Here is a 20019-nt window from a genome sequence, read left to right on the forward strand (position 1 = left end):
TTGAAATGAAAAATGGCTATATTTTCCTCACAGCCCTAAAGGAGGGCTTGGGGGTATAGGCGGGCATCACACTTTCCACAATAAGCTTCTCCCTGAATCTCCCCTTCCAACCTTTTATAACTCAGCCTCAGACTACACCAAAATCTTGTCATCCAGTGTGTCCTCCTGAAGCTGCTTGATGGGGTCAGATCCTTAGATTCACTTGGAGGAACCCTGAAACTGTTCTTTGAAATTATACAGTCCCATTTTTTTACTGTAGTTGCACCTTCTCCTTTGCCCTGAGAAAAGTCAGCCTCATACCAGGGTTATTGGGCGCGCCCCTTTGTTACTAGCTTGTGGCATTCAAAATGGTTTGCGAGCCGTTTGGTAGCTGATAAGTTCTATCGAGCACATGAGGGACTCCAAAAGAGCAGTATGCTGGCCAGAGGTGGCCAGTGGCATACTGCCAGGCCCCCTACAGTGGCCATTGGTTCCAACTTACAGTTCTCTGACTTGAAGCAAGTGACCTGCCTGCTCCGATCAAGGTGGGACACTGCTTTTGGGGAGGAAGGCATTGCACTCCGTTTTCAGTTCAGCCCTTAGTTGGCTGGTGTGACTGTCCCTGTGATGTACTAATGGTGCTTATCAAAGTTCTGAATAGGGTGTAGCTGCTTTTTCCACACTGTTGGGCAGCATTTCATGTCGGAAGGCAAACGTGACCTGGGGACTTCCTGTCTTTACTCTTTATTTGGTCACGGGATTCCCACAGCCTTGATTGGCTGCAGCATGAACGCATTTCCTGGATGTGCTATAGAGTGCAGCATAGGACTTGCCAGGACCTGATAGATATCAAGTTCCACTTAACATTGCTCCTTACCCAGTCTTACGGCATTTTGCCACCAGAGTGTAATACCTTGGGATTTTTTCTTCCAGCAGTTCTGGTTAGCCAGGTGCTGGACTCTGCTCAGGACAGAGATCAAGTTTTATAGAGGAAATTGGAATCTCCCTACAATCCCTTTTTTAAAGTTAGTTCTTTTAGTTAGTACTTTGGTAGTGATCAATGGCTCCATGTCTAATTGGCAGCTGGTATCAAGCAGAGTGCCCAAGGGGTCGGTCCTGGGGCTGGTTTTGTTCAATATCTTCAGTAATGATCTGGAGGATGGCATGGATTGCACGCTCAGCAAGTTTGCAGATGACACTAAACTGGGAGGAGTGGTAGATACGCTGGAGGGTAGGGACAGGATATAGAGGGACCTAGACAAATTAGAGGATTGGGCCAAAAGAAACCTGATGAGGTTCAACAGGGACAAATGCAGAGTCCTGCACTTAGGAAGGAAGAATCCCCCACACTGCTACAGACTAAGGATCGAGTAGCTAGGAAGCAGTTCTGCAGAAAAGGACCTAGGGGTTACGATGGACAAAAAGCTGGATATGAGTCGACAGTGTGCCCTTGTTGCCAAGAAGGCTAACGACATTTTGGGCTGTATAAGTAGGAACATAACCAGCAGATCGAGGCACGTGATCATTCCCCTCTATTCGACACTGGTGAGGCCTCATATGGAGTACTGTGTCCAGTTTTGGGCCCCACACTACAAGAAAGATGTGGAAAAATTGGAAAGAGTCCAGCGGAGGGCAACAACAATGCTTAGGGGGCTGGAGCACATGACTTATGAGGAGAGGCTGAGAGAACTGGGCATATTTACTCTGCAGAAGAGAAGAATGAGCGGGGATTTGACTGCTGCTTTCAACTACCTGAAAGGGGGTTCCACAGAGGATGGATCTAGACCAGGGATTGGCAAGTACCCTGGTGGGCCAGGCTGGTTTGTTTACCTGCCATGTCTGCAGGTTCGGCCAATTGCGGCTCTTGCTGTCTGTGGCTTGCCACTCCAGACCAGTGAGGGTGGCGGGAAGCTGCGGCCAACACATCCATCGGCCCATGTGGGGAGCTGCAATCAGCCGAACCTCGACGCGGCAGGTAAAAAACCAACCCGGCCTGCCCGGGTCCTTACCCTGGCGAGCCGCTTGCCAAAGGTTGCCAATCCCTGATCTATACTGTTCTCAGTGGTAGCAGATGACAGAACAAGGAGTAATGGTCTCAAGTTGCAGTGGGGGAGGTTTAGATTGATTATTAGGAAAAAAATTTCCACTAGGAGGGTGGTGAAGCACTGGAATGGGTTACCCAGGGAGGTAGTGGAATCTCCTTCCTTAGAGGTTTTTAAGGTCAGGCTTAACAAAGCCCTGGCTCAGATGATTTAGTTGGGGATTGGTCCTGACTGAGTAGGGGGTTGTACTAAATACCTCCGGAGGTCCCTTCCTGCCCTGATATTCTATGACTTTCTCCAGGGTACCATGGGACTGCTCCAGTTCATCTGGGTGGGTATTTGATGGCCACATTTTTGCTTGTGCTAAGAGGCACTGCTTTACTCTGGGGCAGACGTGAGCATTGCAGATGGCTGTGCTGTAAGTAGTTTCCTGGCAGACTGATCTGTCCATGGCATTAGTTATCACAGAATATCAGGGTTGGAAGGGACCTTAGGTCATCTAGTCCAACCCCCTGCTCAAAGCAGGACCAATCCCCAGACAGAATTTTGCCCCAGATCCCTAAATGGTCCCCTCAAGGTTTGAACTCTCAACCTTGGGTTTAGCAGGCCAATGCTCAAATCACAGAGCTGTCCCATCCTCCTATGAAGCAGCAGGTGGTTTTTGCAATGCAGCCGCCCCACCCACATTTTATGGTAGCTCTGCTGTAGAAGAGGGATGTCCAAACTCTGCCTAATCCAGGGGCTGCAGTGGCTAGTTTGTCAGTAGCCCAAGGGCTGTGCCTGGCTTGCATATAATAGAGCAGATTGCATCCTCTTCTTTCTGAAGCCTACTCCTTTCAGACTACAGTTCCCAGTATGCAGTGCTCCAGCTCAACCACAGCTAAACAGGCCTCATTGCTAGCTGATGTCTGTGGCCTTTGTCTGCTAGTGCAGTGGGCTCCAAACTTTTTTGATCGCGCATCCCTATGAGTAAAAAAATTTTTGAGCACACACCCCCTGCTGCACTGGCTCTACCGTTTTTGCCAAAGCAGGGGGGGTGGGGGGTGGGGGGAGGTGCTGCCGCTCGGACTCCCAGCTGAACTAATGAAGCACAAAAAAAAAGTGCTCCTCCTGCTGTGCACCCCCAAGGATCCTCTTGTGCACCCCACTTTGGAGACCACTGGGCTAGTGTATTAATGCTGGTAGCCTTGCTGTAGAATTCCCAGGGATGCATTTTACTCCTGCAGCGTAAGGTGTTTAATGAAGCTTTAGGATTTTACAGCTTTTGAAATGGCTTCAGTTTTATGGTCTTGAGCAGTTTCTGGAATCTTCTCCACTGAGACTTCCCTGGAACTGAGCTCCGGCTTTGTTTTGATCCTCAGAATTCATTCTTAACTCATTTTAAATTACAGGTTGTCAGTTTTACTCTAGTGGTACTTGTATGTGAAGTGTCCCACATCACCACCTCTGCCAGGTGGAGCTAGTCCATCTCCGGTCTCATAAGGGGCTTATAAAAGTTGTGCTCTGCCTGGTTTCACTTTCACCTGCGCTACATAATACCAAGCAATGGGTATGATCAGTGACATCCATGGAATCATGTCTGAGACTGTGGAAACACTAATTGCTGCAACAGAGTTGGCACATCGTGCAGACTGTCATTGGAAAGCTCCTGCTGACATTACTGACGGACTAAGGTGCTTGGTCAGTAGAGACAAAGGTTTTGTCTACAGTAGGTGTTTCAAACACGTGGCTCGCAGCCGCCCCCCACGCTCCCCCAGCATTTACCTAGAGTGGCTCTGGCCCGGTGCACACCGGGGGCAGGGCAGGCTGCCTGCCTGCCTGCCCGCCCCACCCCACGCCGCTCTGGGAAGCAGAAAGACCGTGGGGGAAAAGAGATGCAGGGGTGCGTGTTGATGTTGCTTCAGGCACTGCCCCCAGCAGCTCCCACTGGCCATGGTTCCCCGTTCCTGGCCAATGGGAGATGCTGGGGGTGTGCCTGAAGCAACAGCAACACTCACCCCAGTGCCACTCATTCCCCATGTTGCAGCTGCTTCCCAGAGCGGTGCAGAGGCAGGGCAGACAGGCAGGGAGCCTGCCCTGCCCCTGGTGTGTGCCGGGCCAGAGCCCGACCCCTGAACTCCTGCTGCAGTCAACCCCCCTGCCCTGAGCCCCTTGCCGCACCCCAACCCCTGCTACCCCTCCTGCACCCCAACCCACTGACCTGAGCCCCCTTGCCGCACCCTGGACCCTGACCCCCTGCCTTGACCCCTGCCGCACCCCAACCCACTTCCCTGAGTCCCCTGCTGCACCTCTCCTGCACCAACCCCCTTTCGTGAGCCACGTGACCCCCTGCCCTGAGTCCCCTGCTGCACCTCTCCTGCACCCCAACTCCCTTTTGTGAGCCACCTGACCCCCTGCCCTGAATCCCCTGCCGCCCCCCCAACCCACTGCCCTGAGCCCTCTTCCGCATCCCTCCTGCACCCCGATCCCCTTCCTGAGCCCCTGCCACACCCCACACACCCCTCCTGCACCCCCTGGGGGCAGAGTTGTGGTGGGGATTTTGGGGAAGGGGTTGGAATGGGGGCAGGACAGGGGCGGGGCCTCATGGAAGGGATGGCGTGGGGGCGGGGCTGAGGACAGCCAGGGGAAGTGTCCGTAATGTGGCCCTTGGGCCAGTGTACTAGTCCTCCTGTGGCCCTCATGGTCATTTGAGTTTGCGACCCCGGTCTACACTGCCAGTTGAATGACAAAACTATCGTTCACAGGTGCTGTCCCCGCCCCCACCCCCAACAAAAGTTTTTTGTCATGGCAAATGGCAGCGTAAATGGCTCCTTGTCAGCAGGACCACTGTTCTGAGCCTGGCTGGAGGGACTGCTGCAGGGTGAAACAAGACCCTGTTTTCCCCAGGGGCCAGAATGTATTGCTGCCAGTCTAGTCAGTCACAGCCTTTACCAGCCTGTGAAGCAAACCCAACTCTTTTCTGAGCATTCATGCCTGGTCTAGAGTTGGTGCAGCAGGGATAGATCAACCTATGCTGGGAGGAAGGAGGTAGGGGCTGAGTAGGATAGCAGGTGTGGATACAGGAAGAGTTAAGATTAAGTGGAAGTTCAGATGTGTCCATGGCTGAGAGAGACTTTGAAGAGAAGTCAGTTTATTGTGGGTTTCTGGTATGGGGTGATGCATGTCTGTCTGCACAGGCGAGAAGTATACTGAACAGATTGGTGTCTGGAGATAGGTGGTATTGGTGGGGATTAGCTCCCCTCCAAATGTTCAGCAGTAGAGTCTGCTCTTTTCTGTTTGCTGGGTAGTTTCTGCGTGGCCTTATAAACTATCGAAAGTTTGTTCCACAGGGCTCTCCAGTTGGCTGCAGACCTTGGCCTGTTTGTAATCCCATTATGCTGCATGTCTGTGCCGTTGTGAGAGCCATCCATTCCCTGCGAAGGATCCTTTAACCCATGGCCAGCCTAGCCAAGAGTTACACTTTGCTTGGGTTGTTGAGTCAGCTGAGTGCTTCAACTTTTAAACACATCTAAACGTTTCAGTATCGTGATAAAGTAGCATCAGACTCCAAATATGGCATATTGTTAATGCAGATAATACTAAGCTATCCAGAGAGCAGTGACCAAGAGTTACCTTAAATCCTCTTGGCCTCTGTGCAGTCTAGCACTGGGAGCACACAGGAAAGAAAAAGCAAAAGCAGCTTCCGCAACACAAACATACAGACGCATGTGTTCCTAGACCGGCAGGTTAGAAACAGCAGAGGCAGCAGCAGCTGTCCTGGGTCAGCTCATCAGAGCAGGAAAGAGCACTCCAATGTGAACACATTGACAGGCAAAGAGCCTTTTAAATGCTGGTTGCATTGCATATTGTGAAGCAGAGAGGCAGGGCCAGGCTACTGAAAAGTAACTAAGGGGAGGCCAGGAAAGTGTCTTACAACAGGGCATTCTAGATATTATGGGTACACAGTGGGGCTGATTTAATAAAGACAAAAGTAGCTAAAGGGTAGGACAGATGCAGTCCGTGGACTTGTACAATATGGCCTTCCTTATCTTTGCCAAGTGCGGTGTCTGTGTCTCACGAGTCCCAGTGTGTAAAGCTTCATCACGATCCAGCGTGGCCTGGCTGCATTCTGGAACCAGTCATTTCGGTGGCCTGCACGTCAGCATTAAGATAGAATTTGCAGTAGGCTCCATTACATGCAAATGAAATGCAGGCTGGAGACTTGTTCAAGTCAGAAACATTGGAATGAACCTTGGAAGGAAAAAAAATGCAGCATATCATTAACAGGTGCAAATATATATTCCATATGTAGCAGACATGAACCATTCTGCAGCTGCTCCAGGGAGCTTGTCAGAGTGTGAGGTGAGCGCCAGTATTTTGTAGCAGAATCTAAGCTTTCATTGCAAATAAATAAATAAAAAATCACATTTCTTAGTCTTTATGGTTTGAGTCCCCCAAATGTAACTCGATCCCATATTGTCTTCCTGTAATTATATCTTTAACCTCTCCTTGAAACAACCCACAGTTGTGAGCTACCCCATTAATTTCAACCCTTAAATACTAAGATGTCGGCACCATATATATGCTAACATAACCACTTCAGTGTTGCTTTGAGCTTTCACTTCCAATAGTTTCAGTTGAAATGTCTTGCTAATGTAATCCATTGGTTTTTGGATGCAGTGCTTGACATTGTGGTGAGGTGTGGGGGAAATAGAGGGTCACCTCCTTTTTGTCAAGGGTTACTATCCTTTCAAAACAACTTGGTGTGAGGGTTTTTGAGATTACAAGTTTGTTTGTTTGATAAAGGTAGTAATGGTACTGTAATATACTTGATTTCTGTAGGCATTTGACTTGGCACCGCATGACATTTCAATTTAAAAAAACAAACTAGAACAGGGGTCGGCCACCTTTCAGAAGTGGTGTGCCAAATCTTCATTTATCTAATTTGAGGTTTCACGTGCCAGTCATTCATTTTAACATTTTTAGAAGGTCTCTTTCTACAGGCCTATAATATGTAACTAAACTATTGTTGTATGTAAAGTAAATAAGGCTTTAAAAATGTTTAAGAAGCTTCATTTAAAAATTAAATTAAAATGCAGAGGCCCCGGAGTGGTGGCCAGGACCCAGGTATGAGTGCCACTGAAAATCAGCTCGCGTGCCGCCTTCGGCACCCATGCCATATGTTGCCTACCCCTGAACTAGAATGATTCAAAATCAATGTGGCATACTTCTCTACTCCTACATGAGACTGCCCTATTTATACATCCCAGGACTGGATTAGTCCTATTGGCCAGTGTCGCGCTGGGAGCTCACATTCATCTGATTATCAACCATGACCCCCAAGTGTTTTTCAGAGTCACTGCTTCCCAGGATAGAGCCCCCTGTCCTGCCAGTATGGCCTAGGTTCTTTGTTCCTAGATATGATTTTACATTTGGCAGTATTAAGAACTAGATAAGTTCATGGAGGATAGGTCTATCAATGGCTATTAGCCAAGATGGACAGGGATGGTGTCCCTAGCCTCTGTTTGCCAGAAGCTGGGAATGGGCAACAGAGGATGGATCACTTTATCATTACCTGTTCATTCCCTCTGAGGCACCTGGCGTCGGCCACTGTCAGAAGACAGGATGCTGGGCTAGATGAACTGTTGGTCTGATCCAGTATGGACTTTCTTATGTTCTTAAAACAGTCACTTGAGTTCAGTTTACCAAGTGATCCAGGTTGCTTTGTATCAGTGACTTGTCCTCTTCATTATTTACCACTCCTCCAATTTTTGCTTTATCTAAAAGCTTGATCAGTGATTTTGGTTTCTTCTCAGTTATTAATAAAAATGTTAAATAGTGTAGGACCCAGAGCCGATCCCTGCAGGACCCCACTAGAAACACATCTATTCAGTGATGATTCCAGGTGAACAATTACAGTCTGAGACTTGTCAATTAGACAGTTTTGAACCCATTCAATGTTATATTACCTCTGTATTGGGCACTGGTGGAACTGCTACTGGAATCGTCTGTCTAGTTCTGATGCCCACAATTCAAGAAGGATGTTGATAAATTGGAACAGGTTCAGAGAAGAGCTGTGAGAATGAATACCTGCCTTACTGTGATAGAATCAAAAATCTCAGTCTGTTTAGCTTAACAAAGAGACGGTTACTGGATGACTTCATCAGTCTGTAAGTACCTACATAGGAAAGAGAAATTTGATAATAGAGGGCTCTTCAATCTAGTGAACAAGTTGTAAAGATTCAATGGCTGAGTGTTGAAGCTAGACTGGAAACAAAGCACACATTTTTAACAGTGAGAATAAATAACCAGAGGAACGACTTATCAAGGTTTGTGAAGGATTCTGCATCACTGGCAATGTTTAAATCAAGAATGGATGTTTTTCTATAAGATCTGCTCTGGTTCAAAAGGGAATGAATTTGGGGAAGTCCTGTGGCATGTGGCAGGTCAGGCTAGGTGATCAGAGTGGTCCCTTCTGGCCCTAGGATCTGAACCTATGAAAAGCGGAGTAATGATTGGAAATGCGCTGATTGGATCATCTCTGTTTGGATTTACTTGGAACAGCATAAAATGTCCAGTTTGGCATAGAAACTCAGCACTTGGGTGCTACAAAATCCAGGAGGCTTTGGGCAAGATTTACACCCAACTTGACACAAGTGCCTTACTTGAATCTGCCTTTTTTTTATTTTTTTGGCCAGGCTCTGAGAGGGTAGGTATTAAATTTCTAATCAAAGCTGTTGGGTCAGGTAGGTCTTGAAATGAGTGTTGCTGTCTGAGAGGAGGCACATGAGACGGTAGTGGGTGGAGAGAGGTAGTGTCCTGAGGGCAGGGAAAGGGAGCACACACTAGCATCACACTGGACACTCTTTATGTACATAACTTGGTGCTGACCTTTCCTTTTTGGTCCTTGGACTGTAATTGGCATATGTTCTGTTGTCTGTGTTTTTAAATACAGCTGTGGGTGGCTGTTGGTAAGTGGAGTGGTTGAAACTGTTCTAGCTCCCCAAAATAGTCCTGCAGTGGTCCATGCATTTTGGAGTGAAGCTTTTCCTGTTACGCGGCCCAGAGGTATGCCAGGGTCAGCCGGCCTCTGTGGCTGGAAAGCAGTCTGCAAGTGAGGTTAGAGAGGTTGAAGGGGTGGGGAGCATGGTGTCCTCTGCAGCTGGAGTTATATTCAGTAAATGGTGAGGACCACTGGCAGTGGACCCCGTTTTGACAGAACATGGTACACCAGGACCTGATAGAGGAGACTGTGCAAAGCCGTGAAGGGAGTTCAGTATGAAGGATTAGGGCAGACGCTTTGGTATCTGAAGGCTTGGCAAGGGATTAACCCCTCTCTAAACAAAGAGCCAGAAGGTATTTTACTAGATAAAATTCACTAGGCACTTCCTCGGGAAAGGTTCATGATGCAGCAAGCATCTGTTTACATGTCTCCTAGTGTTTCTGTGGACTGCTACTCACTGGTTTTATCTCAGGATTAGGGATGGTATCTATTCTGTGGAAGCACAGGGCTCTGTACATATATCTCAGCTGGTTAATACCTTTCTGAGTCCTCTTTCAAAAGCAGAAGTATTGAAGTTTATACAGACTGAGCACTAGAATGATATTATGAAAACCTTGATCCCCACCATACTCCTATGAGAAAGGTCAGTGTTATCTCCAGACTTGTCCATGACTACACTGTATAGATGGTAAAAGCGAAATCCATCTTGAGTCCTGACTCCCCACTTCATGCCTCGTCCACTAGAATACATGTGCAATTTTCTGCTAATGATTTGACATCTGAGAGGGGAGACTAAAAGTTCTGCAGACCTTAAATAGCATTGTATTAGTCACTCCTTTAGTATTATACATTTCCTTGCAGTGTTTGCAACTAGAACGTTGCAGCCTTATGCTGGTGTTTAGGAACCAGATATTAAACTGACCTGCATATTTCTGTGGTCCAAGCTGAGTGAAATGCAAAATACAAACTGTAGATGGTGAAAAAGGGAATTACTGTTCAAATCTTTCAGCGTCTATATTATTTTAGTAACACAAGGTAAGAAATTTGAGATTTAACCTAACCAGTGATGTTACACAAATCTCACATTTTGGTTCACCTTTAAGAAGCGCTGAATCCCTGAGTAGTTTGATAGCTCAGGACATGTGGTTCTCTGTAGCCTAATCTCTTTGAGCTCTAGGAAGGTGCTAAATTGGGTCAGTTTGAATTCACTCTCCATTGTTGCTTTGCTATATTTGGGTAAGGGTCCTGCTGTATGTACCTGGGGCATATGTAGGGTGGCTGTTGGCTTAGGAATCAAAGTTCTGACTTCTAATATAGCTCGACTACTTACTTGCTGTCTGACCTGGGGAAAAAATAACTTTCCCTCCGTCTGGTTCCCCACATGTACCATGGAGAGAATTCTTTCCTTCCAGGGCGGGTGTAAGGGTTAGTTCATGTTTGTGCTGTACCTACACAGGGTAACTGCAAGGCGCTGCTTGTGTGCAGTTCTGGAGTTTGCTGTTGTTGCTTACTGCCTGGCTCTGGCAGGAGGTCGAAATGGCAGCTGGCCGCAGCAGCAGGGCTGCCTGCATTCTTCTAATACTTTCCTTCTGCTTATTTTTGTAGGGAGCAGGGATGGCCAGGGGCAGATACTCCAGCGCTTCCCGGAGAAGGACTGGGAGGATAACCCCTTCCCACAGGGCATTGAACTGGTGAGTATTTTGACTGTTGGGAGTGGGACCTCCCAGTATTGTGTGCATGCTTGCATGTGCAAAGCAGGTTGTAGCTCTGTTAGTACAGTGGGCTGTGGTACTGTGCATGCAGGCTTCAGGGATATATCGTCTTTGCATGTCAGCAGGACTTTGGCCAGGAGTTTTCAGGCCAAACCCTTGTGTGGAGAATAGTCACTGCTCCTCTCAGCAGGGACCTAGGTCTCCACAAGCCTTGCATTGCTCTTCTATGACACCTGCTGGTCTACAGCTCCTTGCTGTTTTCTGGATGGAGAAGAGGAGCAGGTGGTGCATATTTTAGAAGGGATGTGTGATGGGTCCCCCCCCCCCCCCATCACCTGGAACTGAGGTACAGCTGAGCCCTCTGTCTCACTCATGAGTTCACTCTTGCACTGTTGTCATCGTGCCTCCGTGGATCACATCTGAGAATACCAAATTCAGGCCAAGTTGCTGGGGAAAAGGGCAGACACACCTCTTCCATGAGATATACCAAACCAGCAACAAAAGTAAACTTCTTTCTCACCACATTGGCTAACAAGTAGTCAGAAAAGCAGCCTCCTTAGGTATTCCAGTCCTGAATTCAACACCCAGACACTAGACTTAATGGTGAGTGGTTATTTAAAACCAATTTAATCAAACAAAAGGGTTCTTATCACAAAGGGCCAGCCACGTACCCAGGTCAATATACAACTCAGATCTTACCCAATAATCACGCTGTAACTAATCTTTTAGTATCTAAACATTTATAAAAAGAAAATAAAAAAAAAAGTGAGTTAAAATTGGTTAAAGGAATCAAATACATACAACAATTGCGAGGTTCTTGGATCAGGCTGGAAGCAGTGATGGAATAAACTGCTGGATTGTTAAGTCTCTGGTTGCTTCCAAATCAGCAGAAGGTCCTCAGTCCCTTGGTTAGAATGCTCCCATTAGTGTAAGTCCATAGTCCAGATGTTTGAGCAGGAAAGAGGCAAAATGGAGATGTTTCCAGGTCCTGTTATAACTTCCGCCAAGTGACGGGAAACCCATTGTTCTACTTTGTGGAAAATTACAGGTAACAAGATGGGGTTTGGAATCACATGGGCAAGTCACATGTCTATGCATGTTTTGCTTACTCATAGCAGAGGCCATTACCCATACTCTAGTCAGAACGTTCACATGCAAGTCCATCAGGTGTGGGTGGGCATCTTCCATGGTCCATTGTGAGTTGGTCCTTGATCAGCCATTTAACTTGAATATTTCCTTCAGGATGTGCAGACTAAATACCTTGTGGATGTTACCACAGGCGCAAACATTTGAAATACAGGTACATAGTTAATATTCATAACTTCAGTTACAAAAATGATTCATGCATACAAATGGTATAATCATGTTCAGCAAATCATAATCTTTTCATGGACGCCTTACATGATATACTTTATACAGGATTTGTTGCAATTATATAACAGTGGTAGCAACAGTGATCTATATGGTCAGATTTTAATCAGATAACATCACAACTCCAGAGGCCCTGGAGGTTTTTCGCCTTCCTCTGCAGCATGGTGAACGGGTCACTTGCTGGAGTATTTTCTGCACCTTGAGGTCTTTAAACTCAGACATAGGTTAGGGGTTTGTTACAGGAGTGGGTAGGTGAGATTCTGTGGCCTGCATTGTGCAGGAGGTCAAACTAGATGACCATAGTAGTCCCTTCTGACCTTAAGTCTATGAATCTATGTGAGGGACCTTGTCAAAGGCTCTCTGAAAATCTAAATGCACTATATCCACTGGATCTCCTTTTTCCACATGCTTGGAATTCCCCTCAAAGAATTCTAGTCAATTGGTGAGGCATGATTTCCCTTTACAAAAAAACATGTTGACTATTTCCCAACAAATCATCATAGAATATCAGGGTTGGAAGGGACCTCAGGAAGTCATCTAGTCCAACCCCCTGCTCAAAGCAGGACCAATTCCCAACTAAATCATCCCAGCCAGGGCTTTGTCAAGCCTGACCTTAAAAACCTCTAAGGAAGGAGATTCTACCACCTCCCTATTTAACCCAGTCCAGTGCTTCAGCACCCTCCTAGTGAAACAGTTTTTCCTAATATCCAACCTAAACCTCCCCGACTGTAACTTGAGATCATTACTCCTTCTTCTGTCATCTGGTACCACTGAGAACAGTCTAGATCCATCCTCTTTGGAACCCCCTTTCAGGTAGTTGAAAGCAGCTATCAAATCCCCCCTCATTCTTCTCTTCTGCAGACTAAACAATCCCAGTTCCCTCAGGTTCTCTTCATAAATCATGTGTTCCAGCCCCCTAATCATTTTTGTTGCCCTCCACTGGTCTCTCTCCAATTTTTCCACATCCTCCTTGTAGTGTGGGGCCCAAAACTGGACACAGTACTCCAGATGAGGCATCACCAATGTCGAATAGAGGGGAATGATCATGTCCCTCGATCTGCTGGCAATGCCCCTACATATACAGCCCAAAATGCCGTTAGCCTTCTTGGCAACGTGCACACTTGTGAAATTTATGTTCTTCTGTGTCTGACAATTTTGTTCTTTGATAGTTTCAACCAATTTGCCCTGAACTGAAGTGAAGCTTACTGGCCTGTAGTTGCCAGGGTCACCTCTAGAGCCCTTTTTAAAAATTGGCGTTGCGTTAGCTATCCTCCAGTCATTTGGTACGGAAGCTGATTTAAATGCTAGGTTACAGTCAGTTGACAGTTAGTAGTCCTGCGATTTCACATTTGAGTTCCTTCAGAACTCTTGGGTGATACCTGGAGACTTATTGCTTTTTAGTTTATCAACTTGTTCCAAAACCTCCTCTAATGACACCTCAATTTGAGACAGTTCCTCAGATGTGTCACCCAAAAAGAATGTCTCAGGTTTGGGAATCTCCCTCACATCCTCAACAGTGAAGACCGATGCAAGGAATTCATTTAGTTCCTCCGCAGTGGCCTTACTGTCTTTGAGTGCTCCTTCAGCATCTCGATCGTCCAGTGGCCCCACTTGTTGTTTAGCAGGCTTTCTACTTCTGATGTATTTTTAAATGTTTTTGCTATTGCTTTTGGAGTCTTTGGCTAGCTGTTCAAATTCTTTTTTGGACTTTCCAATTAGATATTTACACTGTGCTAGAGTTTATGCTCTTTTCTATTTTCCTCATTAGGATTTATCTTCCACTTCTTAAAGGATGCCTTTTTGCCTCTCGCTGCTTTTTACTTTAACTACGGTGGTTCTCTTACTACCTTTTTTTAAATTGAGGTATATGTTTAAGTTGAGCCTCTATGGTGTCTTTAAAAAGTTTCCACGCATCTTGCAGGGATTTTACTTTTGATGCTGAACCTTTTAATTTCTGTTTCATTAACCTCATTTTTGTGTACTTCCCCTTTCTGAAATTAAATGCTTCATCGTTGGGCTGCTGTGGAATTTTCCCAACCACAGGGATGGTCACTGTTACCAAGCAGTCCAGGTATATTAACCTCTTGGACCTGATCCTGTGCTCCACTTAGGACTAAATCAAGAATTGCCTCTCCTCTTGTGGGTTCCAGGACTAGCAGCTCCAAGAAGCAGTCATTTAAGGTGTCAGGAAACTTCTCAGCACCTCTTCCTAAGGTGATAGGTACCCAGTCAATATGGGGATAGTTGAAATCCCTCATTATTATTATTATTATTGAGTTTATTTTAATAGCCTCTCTAATCTCCCTGAGCATTTCAAAGTCACTAACACCATCCTGGTCAAGTGGTCTGTAATATAGCCCTAGAGCTGTATTCTGATTTTTCCAAGCATGAAATTACTATCCATAGAGATTCTGAAGTACAATTTAGTTCATTTAAGATTTCTACTTCATTTGATTCTACACTTTTTCACATATAGTACTACTCCCCCACCAGTACGACCTGTTCTGTCCTTCCGATATATTTTGTATACTGATATTATTGTGTCCCATTGATTGATTATTCTCATTCCACCAGGTTTCCATGATGCCTATTATATCAATATCCTCATTTAATACTAGGCACTCTAGTTCACCCATCTTATTATTTAGACTTCTTGTACTGGTATTTAAGCATTTTAAAGCTTGTCATTTTTTTGGCTGTCCCCTATTACATGGTGTAATTGAATGGGACTTTGTTTCATTTGACTGTTTCTCATCAGATCCTCCCTGTATTTTATCATTTTCCATCCTCTCCTCCTTATTAGGGCATAGGGAATCTCCAGTTATAGATCCTCCCCAAGGTTTGTCCGAGCCACATGCTCCTCTGCACCTGTCAGCTTTCCCCCAGCCCTTAGTTTAAAAACTGTTCTACAACCTTTTTAATTTTAAGCGCCAGCAATCTGGTTCCATTTTGGTTTAGGTGGAGCCCATCTTTCCTATATACGCTCCCCCTCTCCCAAAAGCTTCCCCAGTTCCTAATAAAGCTAAACCCCTCCTCCCTACATCATCGTCTCATCCATGCATTGAGACCCTGCAGTTCTGCTTGTCTAACTAGCCCTGTGCGTGGAACTGGAAGCATTTCAGAGAATGCTACCATGGAAGTCCTGGACTTCAATCTCTTACCTAGCAGCCGAAATTTGGCCTCCAGGACCTCTTTTCTATCCTTCCCCATGTCATTGGTACCTACATGTACCATGACCACCGGCTCCTCCCCAGCACTACACTGAAGCCTATCTAGATGTCTTGAGATATCTGCAGCTTTTGCACCAGACAGGCAAGTCACCATGTGGTTCTCACGATTATTGCAAACCCAGCTATCTATGTTTCTAATGATTGAATCGCCCATTACTAATACCTGTCTTCCTAATAACTGGAATTCCTTCCCTCGGAGAAGTATTCTCAGTGCGAGAGGATACCACATCATCATCTAGGAGGAGGGTCCCAACTATGGGATCGTTTCCCTCTGCTCCCGTTGATGTTTTCCTTCCCTGAGGCTTTCATCTTCCTCAACAGCACAGAGGCTGTCAAACCAGGGGTGGGACCATTCTACTGTGTCCCAGAAAGTCTCATCTATGTACCTCTCTGTCTCCTTTACCTCCTCCAGCTCAGCCACCCTGGTCTCCATAGTCCGTATACGATCTCTGAGGGCCAGGAGCTTCTTGCATCGAATGCTCAGATGTGCCACCAGCCCATACATGCTGCATTGGGTGCAATAAACTGGGTAGTTCCCACTCTGTTGCTGGACTTCTGCCTACATTTTCTTTTTACTCCCGAAGCTTGTTCTCTTGTTGGTGCTTTGTTTCTATCAAGCACTGTTTTGACCTTTAAGTGCAAAGAATGTTAGGTGTATTTGGCCCCTGCTCACACTCCCCTTGTAAACTCCCTCGCCAAACTCCTCTGTAAGCCGCTCCTATTCACGAGCTCCTGTGGTCGTTTAGGAGTGGGCTTTTTAAAGCCCTGCTCTGCTTTAGTAGCCCCGCCCTGGTTATGTCCTCCTTTTATATCTTCTTCCAACTTACTGGAAAGCTTCTTTGCTGTGACCTGGGTCAAACAGTTCCTACTATCTGTTGCTATCTCTGAGAGGTTTCTGTTGCACACAGTTCCTGGGGTAACCCTTGTGCTTGTGTGCATTTCCTCAATAAGTCACTAACATTGTTTGGCCTTTCTATTATTGTGCCTGAAAGGCGGCTTGTGGGTATTCTCAACCTCACAACATGTTTCAGTAGCACATACAGTAACTCCTCACTTAAAGCCGCCCCGGTTAACATTGTTTCGTTGTTACGTTGCTGACAGTTGGAGAACATGCTTGTTTAAAGTTGTGCAATGCTCCATTATAACGTTGTTTGGCAGCCTCCTGCTTTGTCCACTGCTTACAGAACGAGCAGCCCATTGCAGCTAGCTGGTGGGGGCTTGGATCCAGGGTGGACGAGCAGCCCCCCATCAGCTCCCTGCTCTCCTAAGTTCCCTGTGCGGCAGCTGTCCAGCAGGTAATCAGTTGTCATCAGTTCAGCTGTCCCACCCCCACCACCATGCTGTTCCTGCCCTCTGCCTTGGATCTTCTCTTGGGAGCCTCCTGCTTGCAGGGGGGTGGTGGTGGTGGGGGAGGAGGGCTAATATCAGGGTGTCCCCCTCCCCCTGCCCCCTGCTTATCCCATCTACATATAGAGCAAGCTGGGGACATGATAGGACTCAGGACGGAGAGAGTGTGCTGGCCGCAGCTGCTGTCTCAACTTCCTGGCCTACTTAAAAAGGCAATCTACTTAGGGTAGTTCAGCATACTTAAAGGGGCAATGTGTCTCTCTCTCTCTCTCACACACACACACTCACACTCACACTCACACACACGGTGTGTGTCTGTCTGCCATGGTGTCTCCCCTCCTTTCATTTGTGTTGCCTTGTAGAGTATGAGCCTACATTAACAATAATGTGTTAACCCTTGAGGGCTCAACCGAGTTCTAGTTCATCATTTAGCAGTACGGCATTCCCTGGGAAATATCCCACCCTCTCACTCCACCACCTCAACCGAGCTTCACAATCATCATTGCTGTGTATAGAATTCAGTTTTTTTAACTTATACTGTGTGTACATATATAATATAGTCTTTTGTCTGGTGAAAAAAATTTCTCTGGAACCTAACCCCCCCATTTACATTAATTCTTATGCGGAAATTGGATTCACTTAAAATAGTTTCACGTAAAGTTGCATTTTTCAGGAATGTAACTACAATATTAAGTGAGGAGTTACTGTATGTAGCCAAACTTCAGAACTTCACTTATGATGATAGCACATACATTCCAATGAGAGATGAATGTCTAGCAAATCAAGACTTTTAGAATGATGCCCCAGAAGGCAGACTTCTTACAAAACACATCCTGATTATGTGACAGTGGTGAATAAGTGGTTTCCAGAGTGTCAGAGGGTGAGAGAGAGAAGGATGCTGGCTTGAACTTTCTCCCCTGCTTCCCCAACCTCCTGTTTCATGGCTGAGCAAATCCCCTCTCCTGGTAGGGCCCCAGTGAGTATTAGGCTTCTCTGTTGTTGTTAGAGAGGGGGAATAATAGAGTACTTATCTGCTTTCCAAGAACCTGTTAATTGCCTGTCTGCAGCATCAGGGGTCATTCATTCCTTGAGTCCTGAAGAGCATAAAAGGATTCCCTGAATCCCAGCAGAACTCAGAGGAGGGGCCCTTGTATCAGAGCCCATCCATTTCCTGAATCTTGGCAAGGGCAAGGGGTGTTTTTTGGAGAGGATGCAGGGTCTGGTGGCCTTGTCTGGCACTGATGGATTTAGAAGGGGCAATAATGGAGTCTCCTGGCTGAAGTAAAATCTCCATTGTCAGTCCCCTAGAAAGCTTCTCCTTCTGAGTCCAGTCTTGTAGGAGACCTTCATCCTGGCCTTTAGATTTCTTTCCTTAGTTCATCTCTGCTGCTGGGAGGGCAGCCTTGGTGTACTAGTGAGATCCAGATTGGCTAGCCTCAGTTGCACTCAGGTGTTGTTACAAGCCCACAGAGCCCTTAGCTTATTGTTTCACTGGGTGTGAAGGAGTGTGGCATCGCAGCTTGGCTCTGATAAGAGATGGAGCAGGCAGTTTCTGTAGGTGTGAGCTTTCTAGGCTGCCATTGTCCCCCATGTGGCAGAGATTTGTGTCTTCACTGCATACTAATGCAGGCATTTGAAGAGCTTGGCCTTTGCTAGTGTTCCCATATGTAAAAGGTAAACAGGATGACCCAGGTTGTGAGCCATCGATCCCAGGCAGTTTCATGGCAATGCTGGTACAGGATGCAGTCAATAAATAATTACAGGGTAGGTACATAATTAATGTCAGACAACATGGCTTTATGGAAAAGAGGATTTGTCAGACAAACTTGATACTGTTTTTGATGAGATGATGAATGTAGTTGATAGATTCATAGAGTTCAAGGCCAGAATGGAGCATTAGATCAAATAGTGTGACCACCTGTGTCACAGGCCATTGAATTTTACCCAGTTACCCCTGTACTGAGCCCAATAACTTGTTTGACTAAAGCATGTCTTCCAGAAAGGCAGCCAGTGTGGATTGGAAGACATGAAGAGATGGACAATCCATCGCTTCCCTGGTTAACTTCCAGTGGTTAATCACCCCCATAGTTAAAAAATGAGGCTTTATTTCTGATTTGAATTTGTCTGGCTTCAGCTACCAGCCATTGGTCCTTGTTCTGCCTGTCTCCTCTAGATCAGAGAGCTCTCTGGTACCCGGTATTGTCTCCCTGTGAAGGTACTTCTACACTGTAATCAAGTCACCTCTGAAAGTTGGCTCCTGGGGTTGTAGTCAGGCTCTTTGCAGCCCAGCTCTTGGCCCCACCTCCTCATGGACATAGAAACCAGAATTCTTTCCCCCTAGGTGTAGTAGAAGTGACTTTTGGGGGGAGAGGCTGCTGCAGAGAGGTGCAGTCTGTGCAGAGCTCGAGTCTTGGCAGCCCCAGGAGACACACGGATTAGGGTTATGTAGAGGACTCTTATCTACAGGAAACTCCATTCCTCTTATCTGGCTCTCCCCAGAGCTGAGATTACTCATTCTCTGCTAGCTCATCTCTTGCCCTCTCCCTCACTTGGCAGCCAGCAGCCGTGAGTTGGGTTACAAGGAGAGAAGGTAATGACTTTTCATGCAGAGCAATGCTAGCACACCTAACAAACCAAACTAGGGTGACCAGATGTCCCGATTTTATAGGGAGAGTCCCAATATTTGGGTTTTTTTCTTATATAGGCTCCTATTAACCCCCACCCCATTTCGATTTTTCACACTTGCTGTCTGGTTACCCTAAACCAAACTGATCTCCCGACTCCTATATAAGATCACTGCTCAACCATCTCTGGGTTGGAACATGATCTGCATTTGACAGCTCACAGCAACTCTACGCAGTGCATCCAGACAAGGTATGGAGAATGCCATATCTGCTTAAACTGCAGTGTAATTCCACCCTGACTTGAATGTGACTAGGGCACTCCGCCTAATGCCTGGCTGTTCAGGATTCCTGGAGGATCTGTTGTAACCCTGAGTGGTGAAAGCTTCTGCCTTGATGTGTCACCACAGATACAGCACCTCTAACATTAATGGGCTCTTTGGTGCTCATACGGGGCAGCAATTGACGTCTTGACTCGCAGGGTTGCTAGTAGGTAAATCGCCATTTGCAGCATGTAGGGCCAGCGTTCTTTGGAGATGTCCCATACATGGACTGACCTTGCCTGACCCTGCTTAGCTTGTGGGCACCAGCAGAGGGTAGAGAGTCTTGATGTTACATCTTCCATGAACAAGGGGTTTTATAAACACATGGCTACTTTGTCAAGTATCAGAGGGGTAGCCATGTTAGTCTGGATCTGTAAAAAGCAACAGAGTCCTGTGGCACGTTTAAGACTAA

General features: G+C 46.5%; 1 protein-coding gene across 6 annotated transcripts in view; it reads left to right on the forward strand.

Moving 5' to 3' along the window:
- Window positions 1-20019, forward strand: part of SBF1 (SET binding factor 1) — a 160937-nt gene that overhangs the window by 86535 nt on the left and 54383 nt on the right. For all 6 annotated transcript variants that reach the window (XM_030536586.1, XM_030536751.1, XM_030536835.1 and 3 more), the window contains exon 2: window positions 10609-10694. In XM_030536586.1, coding sequence (XP_030392446.1) covers window positions 10609-10694 — 86 coding nt within the window. The remainder of the gene's footprint in view (window positions 1-10608; window positions 10695-20019) is intronic.

The sequence above is a fragment of the Gopherus evgoodei genome, chromosome 1 (genome assembly GCF_007399415.2).
Source record: "Gopherus evgoodei ecotype Sinaloan lineage chromosome 1, rGopEvg1_v1.p, whole genome shotgun sequence".
Taxonomy (NCBI): Eukaryota; Metazoa; Chordata; order Testudines; family Testudinidae; genus Gopherus; species Gopherus evgoodei.